Genomic DNA, 15,191 nt, shown 5'->3' on the forward strand with positions numbered 1-15,191 from the left:
CAGCGAGTTTTAAGTACCTCCCCAACCCCATTCAAATAGGGACATTAAACGAATGATTGTCCAGTGGAGGAGTCCATCAATGACTGTGGAGCTTAGCTCTCTTGCCTGGCCTCCTGCCCTTCCCTTTCCCACTTCCCCTACTCCCTTCTGGGAGCACTTTCTCAACAAATCACTCGGACACAAATCCTCCTTTTAAGATGTGCTTCTAGGGAACCCAACCTGAAACATCCCTCCTAGCTTAAAACCCTTCCATGGGTCCCTGCTGCCTCCAGGATAAAACCCATGCTTCTTCACTGTAAATTCAAGGTCTTTCACCCTGACTGCCACCTACCTCTCCAGTCTCACCCCCTCTGCCCTGCAGCCAGCAGGATCAAGTCACTATGGTTTCCCACCACCAGATACAATTCCTGTCTCCCCTCAGTGCCCCACCTCCATCACCAGTTCCACCAAACAGGCCTTCAGGCGTTCTCCTTCCCTGGCAAGATAGGCAGGTGGTCACCTCACCACCTGCTCCCTGGAGTCCTTTCCTTTTGCCCTCCCTACCAGGACCCCACTGTCCTCTGGGGCCTGTCAGAGCACAATCTGGTGTGTTCCTTTCCTTGGCAACAGCAAGCACAGCTGGCAGACAGTATTTTTAACCTTACTCAGGTTCAGGAATCAGGTGGCTTGGAAAGTTGCCTAGTCTGGTGACCGACACCTCCGCAACCTGTGACTGCTGGGAAGGGAAGAGTCAGAACTGAGGCCTAAAGCTGGGCCAACCCGGTCCTTCAATATTGTCTGGGAGCCAGAAACATTTGGTAAATGAAATAAATGAAAGGTCTTTGCACAAACTGCCCAAGTCATCCCCACTCCCGCCAAATGTAACATGCAAGCGACTCAGGGCCAGTTCCATTCCTGGTCTGCCAGGCTGTGAGGACAGAGACTGGAACATGAACTAGTTAAACCCAAGGGCCCAGGGGACCTGAATGGGGGCAGAAACAAAGGCTCACCTGCCCTGCCCACACATGGGGCCCAAGAGGGCATTCAAAATGTGAACTTTAATAACAAACAGCAGGTCAGAGTGGGGGTTCCCCAGGAACAAGAATGACGGAGCTGGTGCTGGAGACCCCAAGGGTCCCCACTTCATCCCCTCTAAGGCCTGGAGGCAGGGAAGCAGTGGACCCCATCGAGGAGGGGAGGTGCCTGGCTCCACGTAAGTCCATCTGCTTGGGGCCCTAAGACCCGAGATGCAGCAGTGTGTAGAGCAGGGTGGCACCCTGCTGGGCCCGGAAGGTCCTGCCAGGGTGTGTGGCCTAGCCTGGGCAGGCAAGCAGGCCAAGGGCTGCGGGGTCAGATGCGGAAGCTTTCCTCCCGGCCGTCGATGTGACGGAGCCGCAGGTAGACGTCCGTGCCAATGCCCTGTAGGGACTGCAGCCGAAGGGAACCACCGAGGTACTCTGCGTAGGCCCGCGATGTGGGCAGCCCGAAGCCAAAGCTGGGGGTAGGCAAGGGGACAGAACACGGGCTTCAAAGGTTGAGTCTCCTGGCCCCCCCCCGCCCCTCCATTCTGGCCAGGTGGGGCCTCACCCGTGCATGGGTCCCGACTGGCCGCCACTGTGCAGGTCCAGGTGGCCGAAGAGGGGGCTGATCCGGGGGTCCTGGGTGCTGGCCTCAGCTGTAGTGAAGTGGTAGTCCATAACCCGATCCAGGTCTTTGTGAGCGATTCCCCCGCCCCGATCTGAAATCCTGGCAGGATGACGACGACAGGGGTTTGGCTCAGCTTTGGTGGGGCTCACTACCTCCCCAAGTAGACAGTGCTAAGTCGGGCTTCCTGTCGCTTCCACGCAGACATGGAATGTGGTCACCTAGACTCTTGGGCCTTGTTTTTTTAAGCTATGTTTCTCCACCCTTACCTCTGCCACTAACTGCTTATACTTCCTCATAGGACTTGACGTTTATTCTCAGCCCAGCACCGCAGACTGTTTATTTCTGACTCTTTTCCCACTCTGGGCCCCTCAGCTGCTGACAAGGACAGGGCCCTGGGGCCCACAGCTGGCCCCAGATCCACTCATGTCCAGCTCATGGCAATCTCAGAACTGGAGAATATCCTGTCCAACCAGAAACTAAATCTCAGACTGGGGCAGGTACTGGCTTGAAATCATCCAGCAAATCAGAAACAGTGCCCAGAACCCCCATGCATCCCACCCCAACTCCCACCCAGGGCAAACCTGATGACGAGATCGATATCATTGTTGGCGATGGTGATGACCACATCTGGGACATTGTAGGGAGTGTCTAGGTGACTCTCCATTGTGGCTCTGTGCAGGGGGCAAAGATCAGTAGGTGGTGGTGCCCCAGCCTCACCCCAGTTCCTGTCTGCCCCCTTCCAATATATCCAGCAGCCCACCTCATGGCATTCTTGAGCAGCTCGGGCAGGATGTAGTCCAGCGGCATCGGGATGAAGGGAAAACGGGCAGCCACATGTCCATTGATGCGGACTCGGGGGGCATTGCCATACTTGTGTTCACACAGGCGTCTGCGGAAAGGAGCAAGGGTTCAGACCTCAACCAGTGGTTATCAACTGGAGGTGATTCTGTCCCCAACCTCCCAGGGAAATTTCACAATCTCAATCTCTAGCGACATTTTTGGTTGTCACAGCTGGAGAGTATTACTGGCATCAAGTGAGTAGAAGCCAGGGACTCTTCTGAACATCCTAACAAGCACAGGCCAGCCCCTCACAAAAAAGAATGATCTGGCCCAAAACGTTAACAGTGTCACAGTTGAAAAACCCTGCCCTGGACCATGCCCTGGGCAACGGATCAGACCCAAACCTTCCCTGCCCGAAGACGTCACCCCCTTAGCCGTTCTAGCCTCACCTGGCAAAGTCCACCCACTTTTCAATAATCTTCTTTGGTGAGAGGCGAGTGCAGATGATGCCAACAAAGTCGGGCTGGCAGGAGAAAGAAGGTCAGGACCAGGGATCACCTCCACCCACACCGTGGCCACCAAAAGCTTGCAAACTCTAGACTACGGAAGCAGCCCCAAGGCTCTCCCCAGGCCCTCGGCCCGGGTCCCCAGCCCATGGGGGCTCCTGGCTCAGTCCTCTCTGCCCCACTTGACATTCCCAGGTAGGTCTCAGGTCCCCGTGCCCCACCTTGTCCTCATGTAGCGCCAGATGATGTGTAGCCAACATGCGTATCCCAAGCCTTGAAGTCAACGTCTTGTCTAAGAAGTAGCGGACGAGCTTCTCATCCTGTAAAGAGCAGGGGCTCAGAAACCCTGTGCCTGGGACTTCCCTGGTGGCGCAGTGGTTAAGAATCTGCCTGCTAACGCAGGGGACACGGGTTCAATCCCTGGTCTGGGAAGATCCCACATGCCGTGGAGCAACAAAGCCTGTGCGCCACAGCTACCGAACCTGCACTTTAGAGCCCACGAGCCACAACTACTGAGCCCATGCACCACAACTACTGAAGCCCGCTCACCTAGAGCCCGTGCTCCGCAACAAGAGAAGCCACCGCAATGAGAAGCCCGTGCACCACAACAAAGAGTAGCCCCCGCTCGCCGTAACTAGAGAAAGCCCACGTGCAGCAACAAAGACCCAACACAGCCAAAAATAAATAAACAAAAAATAAAAACAAAAACAAAAAATGTTAAAAAAAAAAAAAAAAGAAACCCTGTGCCCTTCCCAGGCCCTCACAACAGGCCTGAGCCCCCATTGCGCTGCCCCTGACCTCTATGTGCTTCCGGCTCTCACGCAGGCCCTCAGCTAAGAGGGTCACCACATCCTTGTGGTCGTCCAACAGCTGTCGCACCAGCTGGCAGTATTGGGCATCATCCGTCTGGTCCTTGATCTGCAGGCCACAGAGTCATGAGCTTGGATGGTCCAGCCCTGACTTCTCAGCCCCTCACCCTGCCCTGGCCCAGCCCTCACCGGAGGGAAGTCTGTCAGCTTCTGGAAGGCACGGATGTACAACTCGTGCTGCAAGGAAGAGGTGTGGGAATTCACAGGGATGCTATGGGCACCAGGTAGAGAACAGCCACCCGTGCCCACCTATGGGGATCGCCATCCACCCCAATTCATTTGGTTCAAACCCCATCATGGCCTTTCAAGCCTCCATGAAGGCTTGGGTCCGAGTCCTCTGTGGCCCTGAAACCTTTTGGCAGGTAAGCCTCTACCACTCTGATTCCGTCTCCCCATTTGCCCCATGGGCGGTGGGCACACTGATCTAAGGTCCTCTCTACTAGGGAAACCGACGCCGCCTTGAGGCCACCTTACCACGTGCAGTATGGTGGGGTTGCAGCCAATGATGAAAGGAAGGCTGCGGAAGCCCTTGATACGATGAGCGATCCTCACTGGCAACTCCTGCTGCAAGTACCGGGCACTTTTCTAGAAGAAAAAGAGGAAGAAAGTTAAGGCCAGGGCCTGAGTGGCTGGGTCAGAGCTCCAGAGACCAAGAGAAAAATAGGGGCAAGAATCTTACCAGAAGGTGACTGCCATCCTGAGAGCGGCCTGAATAGAGCATCATGGTCGGAGTGAGACGGACTGAGGGCTGGAGGGGCAGAGGGCCCTTGAGCACTGAATCTCTGACACCCTGCCCCCATCATATTAGCTCCACCCCTTCCCTGGACACCCACTCCAGCTCTGGACCCAGGCCTCACCGCCCTAGCTGCACACCTTCTCCGCTGCCACATCGATGGCCGACTGGTTGTAAAAGGAGGTGACTGTCTTGGAGCGCTCCCGTGCCATCTCCACGTGGTGGGTATCGGTGGCTGATGTGGAGCGGGCCCGGAGAGACAGTGAGGGCCCCAAGAGAGGCCAGAGTGCTGGCCCGCCCCGGGGTCCGCTCCCCAGCACGGAAGCCAGTATCATCGTTTTGCTCTTTTGTCGAACTGGGCGGCCACTAGGGCTGAGGACCGGATAGATAGAGGCGACCCCAAAACGGGGCAAGAAGGGTGTGGGTGGGCAGGGGCACTTCTCTGACTTCAGGGGCGAGAGCCGGTCGAGGATGCTGACAAGCTCAGCCTCCAGGAGCAGCTCCCATCTATAAAGGCGGAAGAAGGGGGAGTTGTAAGGCTCTGAATCCAGGCGCACTATCTTTCCACGTGAGCACGGGTTAGTCAGATTTGGACAATCTCTGCCCACCCCTTCAACCACTTCCCCAAGCACACACAGGCCGACTCTGGATAACCTTGCTTTCCGGGGCTACTATTCTTCAATCTGATGTTCTATCTGGTAGTCTGGAGGGAAGAGGATCCTTAGACCCATCCAGCCCGAAAACCTCAACCCCCGCTCCCTCTGATCCCGGGCACCCTCGTTCAGGGGGCGGGGCTGACCCCTAATCCGGCGCCTTCGGACCCCGGCCGGTGTCTGGCCTGCGTACCTGCGGCACACAGTATTGTTTACCCCAGGGTCGGCTGCGTTGAAGTAGCGGCTCGGGAGTCCCTGTCTGGTTCCCTCCCTCCGCAGGGTCACTTGGTTCGGCCCGGATCTTCCCCATATGGTAGATGCCAGTCCCCCAGCCCCCCAACCCCAGTCCACGCGCGCTCCAGCAATCCAGAGCAAGGGCGGAGGCGGCGGGCGCGCGATGCGAAGCCTTCGCGGCACGGTCTGAGCAGGTAGCTCCACTTACCTCGGGGCCAGAGCCAGGGCCGGGGTCCGAGAGGAACGGCCCAATAGTCCACCGGCCGGGCTGGCCGAGCCGCTTGCGCCCTCTGCCGCCGTGACGTCACGCGGGCTATGGGCGCCCGGTGCCTCCTGGGAGTTGTAGTTTGGAGCGGAGGACTCGCAACTCGCGCCAACCCATCGTGGCTGTCTCTCTGCTCCCAGGTCCCCAAATAAATAGCACAGCTCTCTCCCGGAGAGAGCTCCCGGAGTTATCTGGTCTCTCTGGGCCTCTGTCTTCTGCTCTATAAAATAGGATCTCTGGGAAAGAAATGCGAGAGGGCGAGAAGACCCTTAGATGCAAAGTGCACAGACCAAACCCTACCTGGATTCCTCCCCTGAGGTCCCGTCCTTCTCCCTTCTAGCTCTTGACTCATTTGTGGGAAACCAGACTGCCTGGTTCAACCCCCAGCTCAGCCACTTACCATCTGGGGCAAGTTACTTAAACTACTCAATACTTCAATTCCCGTATTGGTAAAATGAGGTTGTACCAACCTTAGGGTTGTATGGTCACATGAATTTATATATGTAAAGTGCCCAGAATAGTGCCAGGTGCCAGTCTACTAGGTATTACTATTACTATTATTGTTACTGAGTCTAAGCTCGCTCTGCTCGCCGCACGACAGGGCATAGGAGACGAGGTGTTGGGCAAGCAATTCAGCAGACCGAGAAGATGGCAGACTAAAGTCTCAAAATCACCAACTTATCGGGGTTTGGATGCCAGTTTCTTTTATAGCACAGAGAGGGGGAGGAGATGAGGAAGTAAAGTAAAAAGGCCATAAGTTTTGCAAATATCACCTGGAATGGCCAGCCTCGGGGAGGGGATGTGTTAATTTCTTCTTTCTTATAGCCATCCACAGGCAGACAGGGTCCGGATGTTTCCTTGAACAAAGGCACTTTGGTTTAACATTCAGGCAGAAGGGCAGGGTTCCCCGAGGCAGGCCATTGTGTGTAGACAGTATCCTTTTCGTGAACAAAAGCAGCAGAAAGCAAAGGTTAAAGTAAAAGAAACAGATGGAACATATAGTCAGATATGGCTCTTCCCTGTTACATTATCATTATTACTAATTAATGCCAGCAACAAACACAGTTTAGGTGACTTTTCTGTGCAAGGAGAGGAGATTGGTGTTGAATTAAATAAATAGACCCTTCCCTGCCCTGAAGAGGAAGGCAGACAATTTCCGTGTCATCAGTTGTGCTAAGAGCCACACAGGAAGGTCTGGGAAATTGGTATAGGTGCAGTGTGAGCAGGACTGGCCAGGCCTAGGAGCTGGAGTGGGAAGGACATGTCAGGACAGGGAAGAGCCTGGAGCATGTGGAGTCTGGGAGGAGAGGAGCTGAATGAGGTGACCAGAGCCAGATTTTGAAGGATGAGTGTGCATTTGTCCTGAAGTAGTAAGAAGCCACTGAAGAGGGCTTCCCTGGTGGCGCGGTGGTTGAGAATCCACCTGCCAATGCAGGGGACACGGGTTCCAGCCCTGGTCCGGGAAGATCCCTCGTGCCGTGGAGCAACTAAGCCCGTGCGCCACAACTACTGAGCCTGAGCTCTAGAGCCTGCGAGCCACAACTACTGAGCCCGAGTGCCACAACTACTGAAGCCCGCGATCTACAGCCTGTGCTCTGCAACAAGAGAAGCCACCACAATGAGAAGCCCGCGCACCACAACGAAGAGTAACCCCCGCTCGCCGCAACTAGAGAAAGCCCGGCACAGCAACAAAGACTCAACACAGCCAGAAATAAAATCAATTAATTAATTAACTAATTTAAAAAAAAAGCCACTGAAGGGTTTTATCTAGATAGATCTGCTCCTTAGACAGAATGCTCTGGCGGTAGTGATGGGACCAGTGAGACCAAACGAAGAGAGACCAGTGAAAAGACAGTTTTTCCAAGCAGGCGATGATGGGAGAGAGACTTTTCAGTGTGTGTTTGTGTGTACTTATACTGACCAGATTTTTCTTCACCATGGTCATGTATTTTCTAAATAGTTTAAATTTTTAAAGCAAAGGGGTAAGTGAAGCAGGCGATATTTTGGAGTTGGGGGGGGCTGTTTTGTTTTGTATTTGAAAATTTTTTTTCTTTTTTGGCTGAGCCATGCGGCTTGAGAGATCTTAGTTCCCGGACCAGGGACCGAACCCCGGCCCTCGGCAGTGAAAGCATGGAGTCCTAACCACTCGCCCACCAAGGAATTCCCTGGAGCTGTCTTTAAACTTCAGCAGAGGTGGGACCCTTCACCACCGGCTGGCCTGCCTGAGGGACTGGGGGAAAGTCTGCACAGATCATGAGGAAGGGGCTCCCTGAGTCTCTGGATTTTCTCTTCGCCCCTCATCCCCACACCATTCCCACCCTTTCTTTTCCCGCATCCCGGCAATACCCTGGAGTGAAGCTGGGAGGACGCTCAGCTCTGGAGGCGGCTGGAGGAAGGCAGGGCTTGAGCCAGCGTTAAAAGGGAGAGGGGAGGGTGCTCCCGCTGGGAAGGCCGAAGTGCGCAGAGAAGCAAAAGATGGCTTGAAGCGTGCCGGATCCCGGCGCTCACGTGGCCGGCAGTGTATTTGACCCTGCGCGCTGGACCAGCCTGGCTGGGACTCGCTGCTACCTCCCGGCGGTGGAGGTTGGACTTGCACCCCAAGAGTCCACCTTCCCGTTGGTCAGGCTCTCTTCTAAGAGATTTACATGTGTTCGTTTCATCTTCATAACGAACCTCTGAGGTAATGTGATTATCCTCATTTTACAGATGGGGCAACAGAGACCCAGAAAGATTGAACGACTCCTCCGTCCCCTCTTTCCGTTCCGTCCTCACCCCCCATACTCATGGCAACAGCCACACTGGCCCACCTGTTTTTCCCTCAACATACCAGGCACGTTCCACCTCTCACTAGCTGTGCCCTCTGCCTGGAACACCCTTTCCCTAGATTTCCACATAGCTTAATCCCTCACCTCCTGTAAGCTTTTGCCCAAATGTCAGCTGAATGAAGCCCAACCTGATCACCCTATTTAAAATTGCAACCACCCCCATTCCCCTCACACTGCTTTACTCTTATTTATTTATTTGTTTATTTGGCCGCGCGCGCTGTGTGGCTTTTGGGCTCTTAGTTCCCTGGGATTGAACCCTGGCCCCAGGCAGTGAAAGCGCCAAGTCCTAACCACTGGACAGCCAGGGAATTCCTTCTGCTTTACTCTTTATTTTATCCGTAGCATGTATCACTGACAGCATACTATATACTTATGTATTTATTATAGTAATTGCTCAGTTTTTTCCCTAAAATGTAAGCCCATAGTATGAATATTTGTCTGCTATACTGATTTATCCTGTGCCCCTAACACAGTCCCTGGCACATAACAGGTGATCAATAAACATTTATTAAATAAATGGAAGAAATATTGGGCTTTCTTCTTGAGCTATTGAAAGGCAGAGTGACAAAACTACATCTTTTAATTTTTGATAAAGAGGTACTTTGACTGCTGTATAGAGAATGTATCTTAGGGTAAGAGATAAATATATCTGAGAGACCAAAGATGAGGCTACTGCATTTATCTAGGTGGGAGGTGATGATGGTTTGGGTCAAGGTAGAGGTCTGCATAGATTATAGGGAATGAGGGAGTGGTCCAGGAGGAGTGGCTTGGGTGGATTGGGGGGGGGGCCATGGTTAAAATGGGAACCCCAGAGAAGGGCCAGGTTTGGGGAAGGTAAGAAGCTCAGTTTGGGGTGCATTGCATTGCATCTGATTGGCCTGTGAGACGTACATATGGTGATGTCCAAGAAGTGTTTCTGCTCTGGGGTGTGGAGCCCAGGAAAGAGATCTGGGCTCAGGTCAGAGTTCAGAAGCTGTGACCTGGAAGGAGTAAGGGAAGACATCAGTGGAAACAATGTTGCCTCATGTGGCGGTTTGTGTTTCCCAAAGATGCCCCACCCCACATGCCCACATGAATTTCTTAGAATGTGACTTTGACACTTCTCATATCAAGAGGTGAAGTTCTGTGTTCCTTCCCATTAGAGCTAAGCAAATTTGTGATTACAGTGGAAGGGATACTATATGATGACTTATGAAGCTAGATCATAAAAGATGATGCAGCTTCCACTTGGCTCCCTGGAGAACTTTTACTGGAGTCCTGAGTTACCACATAAGCAGTCTGATTGCCCTGTATTAATTGTCCATTGTTGTGTGACAAATTACCCTCAAAATATAGCAGCTCAAAACAATAAACATTTATTATCGCACACAGTTTCTTTGGGTCAGGAATTTGGGAGCAGCTGAGCTGGTGGTTCTGGTTCAGGGTTGCTTATGAGGTTGCAGTCAAGATGTTGCCCGATGGTCCAGTGGTTCGGACTCTTCGCTTTCACTGCAAGGGCCTGGGTTCAATCCCTAGTCAAGGAACTAAAATCCCATAAGCTGCACGGTGCTGCCAAAAAAAAAAAAAATGTTGCCTAAAACTACAGTCACATGAAGTCTTGACTGATGCTAGAGAATCCACTTCCAGGGTGGCTCTCTCACATGCCTAGCAAGTTAGTGCTGGTTGTTGACAGGAAGCCTCAGTTTCTCACTAAGTGGACCTCACCTTAGGGCTGCTTGAGTGTCCTCATAACATGGCAACTGGCTTCACCCAGAGTTAGTGATCTAAGAGAGAGCAAAATGGAAGCCACAATATCCTAATGACTTAGCCGCCAAAGTCACAAACCATCATTTCTGTATTATCCTACTGGGTCAGATCAGCCCTATTTCGTGTGGGAAGAAACTACACAATGTTATGAATCCCAGGAGGTGGAAATCATTGAAGACAACTTTGGAAACTGGCTATTGTAGCCTGGAGTCTGCCATGCTGTGAGGAAGCCCAAACTAGTGCCTACGGAGAGGCTACAGGGATTCACGAATAGCCCCTGAGACTGCAAGAAGAGAGAGAGGCCAGGTTATCAGCCTCCCATCGTTCCAGCGTTAGCCAGCATCTGACCACAGTTATGTGAGCCAGAACTACCCAGCCAAAATTCTCGTACTGAATGCCTAACCCCTAAAAACTGAGAGAAAATAAAATGATTGTTTTTCTCTTAAGTCATTATTTTTGTGGTGATTTGTGTGAATCCTCGATGATTCCCACCTCCCGGTATTTATATCCCTCTGTAGTCTCTTCCCACATTGAACAGGGCTGACCTGACAGAATAGGATAAATGACAATATGAGACTTTCAAGGCTAAGTCATAAAGATACTGTGGTTTCCACCTTGCTCCCTCTTAGATGACTCATTCAGGGGGAAGTCAGTCATGGATATAGGAACACTCCAGAAAACTGTGCAAAGAAGTGAGAAACTGGTCTAAGTCTTAGTCCTCTGTATTAGTTTCCTATTGTTTCTATAACAAACTACCACAAACTTAGTGACTCAAAACAACATGAATTTTGACTTCCCTGGTGGTCCAGTGGTTAAGACTCCACCCTTCAAATGCAGGGGTTGCAGGTTCGATCCCTAGTCAGGGAACTAAGATCCTGCAAGCTACATGGCTGGGCCAAAAAAAAAAAAAATTTCTCTCTGGAGGCCCTAGGGGAGAATCTATTTCTTCAACTTTTCTTGCTACTACAGGCCACCCACATTCCTTAGCTCATGACACCCTTTCTCCATCTTCAAAGCCAGCAACACTGCATCTCTTTGTGATTTTCTTCTATAGTCACACCTTCCTCTGAATCTCTTCTTCTGCTGCCCTTTTTCACTTTTAAGGACTCTTGTGATTACATTGGATCCATAGGATAATCTGTTTTAAAATCAGCAGATTAGTAGCCTTAATTCCATCTGCAACCTTTAATTCCCATTTGCTACGTAAACTAACATGTTCACAGGTCCCAGGAATTAGGACACCGACATCTTTAGGAGCCATTATTCCACTGGCCACATTGTCTGGAAGAAAAGGAATGGGCCTGAGAAGGAGCAGCCAGAGAAGGAAGGGGGCCATCAGGAGAGTGAAATATCACAGAAGCCAGAGGAAGACAAGAGTTCCCAGGAAGGAGTGCCCAACAGTGATTAATACTGCTGGGAGGCCAAGCATGATAAGAACTGAAAAATATGCATTGAATTTAGCATCCTGGTGACACTAGCCGTAAGTTTTCAGGGGAGTATTGGGGGCAGGAGCTAGTTTATGGTGTGCTGGGCAGCAAGGAAGAGGTGAGGAAGTAAAGACTGGGAGTGTAAAATCTTCCAAAAAACTTGATTGTAAAGGGATATTTGTTGCAACTTCTAAAATGGGGAAAAGTTTCAATGCAAATGGGAAGGAAGGGGAAGTATAGGTGAGAGGGGTCATCAATAGTTGCTATGTCTGTGAAGTGGGGAGCTCAGTTAGCCCACCAAAGGCTTGGAAAGGAGGGACTGTTGGGTTGATCTGGGCTCAGGTTTCGCCAGGTGGCGCCACAATAGAACAAAGGTTAGGGTACTGTCAAGGGTATGGCGGAGGGGATGGAGCTGGGCGTGTGGGGGAGAGACGGAGAGAGAGATCGGCCAGCAGGAGGCGCTGGTGCAGCAGGAGGGAATGGCTGGGCAAACTAGGCGGATTGGAGGTTATAGTCCTAATAATGTCTGAGATAGTAATTTCAGGGAAAACGCGTGGTTCTTGATCGGATCGCAGTATTCGCTGGATTCTTCGATCCTCTGGTTTCTAGTTCATGGATATTCCAAAGTTAGAGCAGGGCTTGGGCGAGAGTAAACTCTATATACTGTTAGCCCGATTAATAAAATTTTTAAAACTCCGGAGACTCCATTACCCTTGAGGCATTGCGGCCACCCCGACTACAATTCCCATCATGCCTGGCAGGCCGTCAAATCAGTAGGTACCCACGTCCCTTAATCCGGTTTTCTAGTCCCAGCATTCCTCAGCAGTTTTCGTACCCAGGCAGCACTTCTGCCAAATCCTGGGAACAGCCAATTGGATCAGGGAGTGTGAGACCAACAGACCAGTCACCCAGCCAGACGGGCGGGAGAGAGCGTGGCCAAATCCGGCCCCGCCCCTGCTCCGTGGCTGGTTCCCTTCCGGCTGGCGCCTCCGGCGATACCAGAAGACATGGGCAATACCTGGCGGAGCCCTGGGTGGGCGCGGCTCGCGCTCTGCCTCGCGGGCTTAGGACTCTCTCTCTACGCGCTGCACGTGAAGGCGGCGCGCGCCCGGGACCGGGATTACCGCGCGCTCTGCGACGTGGGCACCGCCATCAGCTGTTCGCGCGTCTTCTCCTCCAGGTGCGTGCGCGAGTGAAGCCTTGGGGGACCCGCTGCTCGTAGGAGCGGTGCATGGGGACCAGGTGTGCATGGCGACCAGGTTGCCAGATGAATCTGGGATTGGGGTGCCCGGGGAGCGGATGCACGAAGCCGGACTGCTGAAGGGGACGTTGCCTGGCGAGACGGGTGTGTACGAGACAGGAGTGTGGTGGAGTAGAGGGGTCAGATAGTGCTGGGGACTGGGGTTATTCGAGGGAGAGTGCACGTGAATCCTGATGACAAGGAATAAGTGACCGGGCAGGACGGGGAGGTGGGGTCGAGTGTAGGGACTGATTATGGTCTTTTTAATTTATTTTGATTATGGTCTTAAGGATGGCTTTGCCTGGGGACAAGGTGGCCAGATCTGGCTATGCTTGAGGGTCTAGGTTAGTGGGATGACCTGAAACAGACTAGGGGAGAGGGTGGCCAGGGCGCTGGAGATTTAGGGATCCAGGGCAGAAAGATTCTGCCCTGGTTTCCCAGTCTCTGGTAACTCTGTAAAGGTGAAGGGTTATACTCACCTTGCCATGTTAAGACTTATTGAAGGTCTAGGATGAAAAGGGGACCTATCGGGGAGCCATGGCCTGGTGTGACCTGGGGATGGGGGAGGATAGGGGCAGTGACATGGAATCCTGTCCTGGCCAAAGAAAGGCTGTTCCTGGAGGCCATTGACCCTTGGACTCATGTGGGGGTTGGGGGAAGGGCTAGAAGGGGAAGGACAGCCCAGATGGCTTCTTGGAAATAACCCTCCCAGGATAAGGCCCATGGCACTCAGTTGACACTCCTAACCTGGGCCCTCCCCTGCACCAGGTGGGGCCGGGGCTTCGGACTGGTGGAACACGTGCTGGGCAAGGACAGCGTCCTCAATCAATCCAACAGCATATTCGGTTGCATCTTCTACACACTACAGTTGTTGTTAGGTGAGCGGCCCTACGCTCTCATGACAGGCTCCTTCCTGTCTTGGCCACCCCAGCCCCATCCCTTGCAATCTTGGTGACCCAGACATCTGATGGCCAACTGCTCATCACTGAGCACCTGGGAGGTGGGAACCTAAAGGAGTCTTTACTGTCAGAGCCAGAAGGGCCCTTAGAGACTTCATAGGAGCCCAGTTTTCTGGAAAAGACTCAGAAGTTCCTTTCTGGGGGAAAACCAAGGGTTGCTTATCTTTCATCTCATGTAGAGCTCAGCAGGAAAATTCACTATTTGGGTCCCAGGGATCATTGAACAGTTAGGAGAACCAAGGCCTTGGCGGAGCCTGTCAGAGCCTCTCATTTTAGAGACTCTTCCCCAGTAGCCCCTGCCATCTGGGTGGCACCATGGAGTCATGGCGTGTTCTAGAGGTAGCTAGTCCTGAAGCCCATGCCTGACCCTTTTCTGCCTTGCAGGTTGCCTACAGGGCCGCTGGGCATCTGTCCTGCTGGTGTTGAGTTCCCTGGTGTCTCTAGCTGGTTCTGTCTACCTGGCCTGGATCCTGTTCTTTGTGCTCTATGATTTCTGCATTGTTTGCATCACCACCTATGCCATCAATGTGGGCCTGATGGTGCTGAGCTTCCGGGAGGTCCAGGAACCCCAGGGCAAGGTCAAGGGGCACTGAGCCCTCACCCCAAGCCAGGCTGACCTCATCTGCTCTGCTTTGGCTTGTGATCTTTGCCCAAGGAGGCTACGTCTGGATCCTTAGAAGAGTCTGCAACCTGCCCCTGCCATACTCCCACACAGGACAATGGACCAAACATGCCACACTGTTTCCTTCACCTTAGTGCCTCTGCCTCTGTCCCCAAAGACTGGTTTCCAAAGTTCCTGCTATTGCCCAAGGAGGGATGGTTCAGAGCAATAAAATTCCTTAAATAAATTAGCCAAGTCTGAGCCATCTGTCTGCCAGGGACCTTAGTGTTGGGGCTTTCCCAGTCTTTCCTCCTCTGGGAGGGGAAGATGTGAGTCAGAACGAGAGTGGAGGGCCTGCTGGGAAGGGTAGTTAGTCCCTTCTCCAGTATGTGGAGTCAGCAAGACCTGGGGTGCCATCAGCCCCCACTCCCAGGAAATGGGCTGGCAGCTTGTCCCTCCTACCCACAGAAGCCAGGCCTTGTCTTCTGGGACAGCCAAGCATGTGAGATCTGCCTTTCTGGTTCTATGCAGGCTTGCTGGGAAGTTCTTCCTGTAGTCTAACCTAACCCCTCCAGCTGCCTTATCTACCACCCCAAGCCAGTCTTGGCAGCCCTGGAGGGCCAGGTACAGGTTGTGTTTTTGTTTTGTTTTTCCCAGTATGTACTAAGCACTTATCCACATGTGACTCACTGTTTAAGACCCTGACATGTCAACTCTTTTAATCCTT

The 15,191-nt window shown here is 52.6% G+C and overlaps 2 protein-coding genes across 3 annotated transcripts; one reads left to right on the plus strand and one right to left on the minus strand.

The window, feature by feature from the left end:
- Positions 1-1,023: 1,023 nt before the first annotated feature.
- On the minus strand, positions 1,024-5,726 carry BCKDK (branched chain keto acid dehydrogenase kinase). The gene is made up of 12 exons (XM_082670006.1): positions 5,610-5,726; positions 4,655-5,021; positions 4,461-4,529; positions 4,256-4,366; positions 3,911-3,958; positions 3,711-3,830; positions 3,134-3,232; positions 2,856-2,929; positions 2,387-2,515; positions 2,208-2,297; positions 1,567-1,725; positions 1,024-1,474 (listed from the first exon to the last, which is right to left on the minus strand). Exons 2-12 carry the CDS (start codon positions 4,847-4,849, stop codon positions 1,330-1,332), a joined length of 1,239 nt encoding a protein of 412 aa, XP_082526132.1. The 5' UTR covers positions 4,850-5,021; positions 5,610-5,726; the 3' UTR covers positions 1,024-1,329.
- A 6,843-nt stretch (positions 5,727-12,569) lies between these two features.
- On the plus strand, positions 12,570-14,727 carry VKORC1 (vitamin K epoxide reductase complex subunit 1). Of its 2 annotated transcripts, XM_082670392.1 has the most exons (3): positions 12,575-12,844; positions 13,673-13,782; positions 14,248-14,724. In XM_082670392.1, the coding sequence occupies exons 1-3, from the start codon at positions 12,672-12,674 to the stop codon at positions 14,454-14,456; spliced, it is 492 nt and encodes a 163-aa protein (XP_082526518.1). In that variant the 5' UTR covers positions 12,575-12,671; the 3' UTR covers positions 14,457-14,724. The 2 variants fall into 2 exon arrangements, with proteins under 2 accessions (XP_082526519.1, XP_082526518.1); XM_082670393.1 differs by lacking the exon at positions 13,673-13,782 and having other exon boundaries at positions 12,570-12,844; positions 14,248-14,727.
- Positions 14,728-15,191: the final 464 nt, after the last annotated feature.

This window comes from Grampus griseus (genome assembly GCF_964374135.1).
Source record: "Grampus griseus genome assembly, chromosome: 14".
Lineage (NCBI taxonomy): Eukaryota > Metazoa > Chordata > Mammalia > Artiodactyla > Delphinidae > Grampus > Grampus griseus.

Coding starts and splice junctions, on each gene's coding strand:
- BCKDK (XM_082670006.1), bottom strand. CDS start 4,849: ATGATACTGGCTTCCGTGCTGGGGAGCGGACCCCGGGGCGGGCCAGCA. Junction 3,959..4,255: donor ACCCCACCATACTGCACGTG/GTAAGGTGGCCT, acceptor TCTTCCTTGCAG/CACGAGTTGTACATCCGTGC. Junction 2,298..2,386: donor CTGCTCAAGAATGCCATGAG/GTGGGCTGCTGG, acceptor CCCCCTGCACAG/AGCCACAATGGAGAGTCACC.
- VKORC1 (XM_082670392.1), top strand. CDS start 12,672: ATGGGCAATACCTGGCGGAGCCCTGGGTGGGCGCGGCTCGCGCTCTGC. Junction 12,845..13,672: donor TCGCGCGTCTTCTCCTCCAG/GTGCGTGCGCGA, acceptor CCCCTGCACCAG/GTGGGGCCGGGGCTTCGGAC. Junction 13,783..14,247: donor CACACTACAGTTGTTGTTAG/GTGAGCGGCCCT, acceptor TCTGCCTTGCAG/GTTGCCTACAGGGCCGCTGG.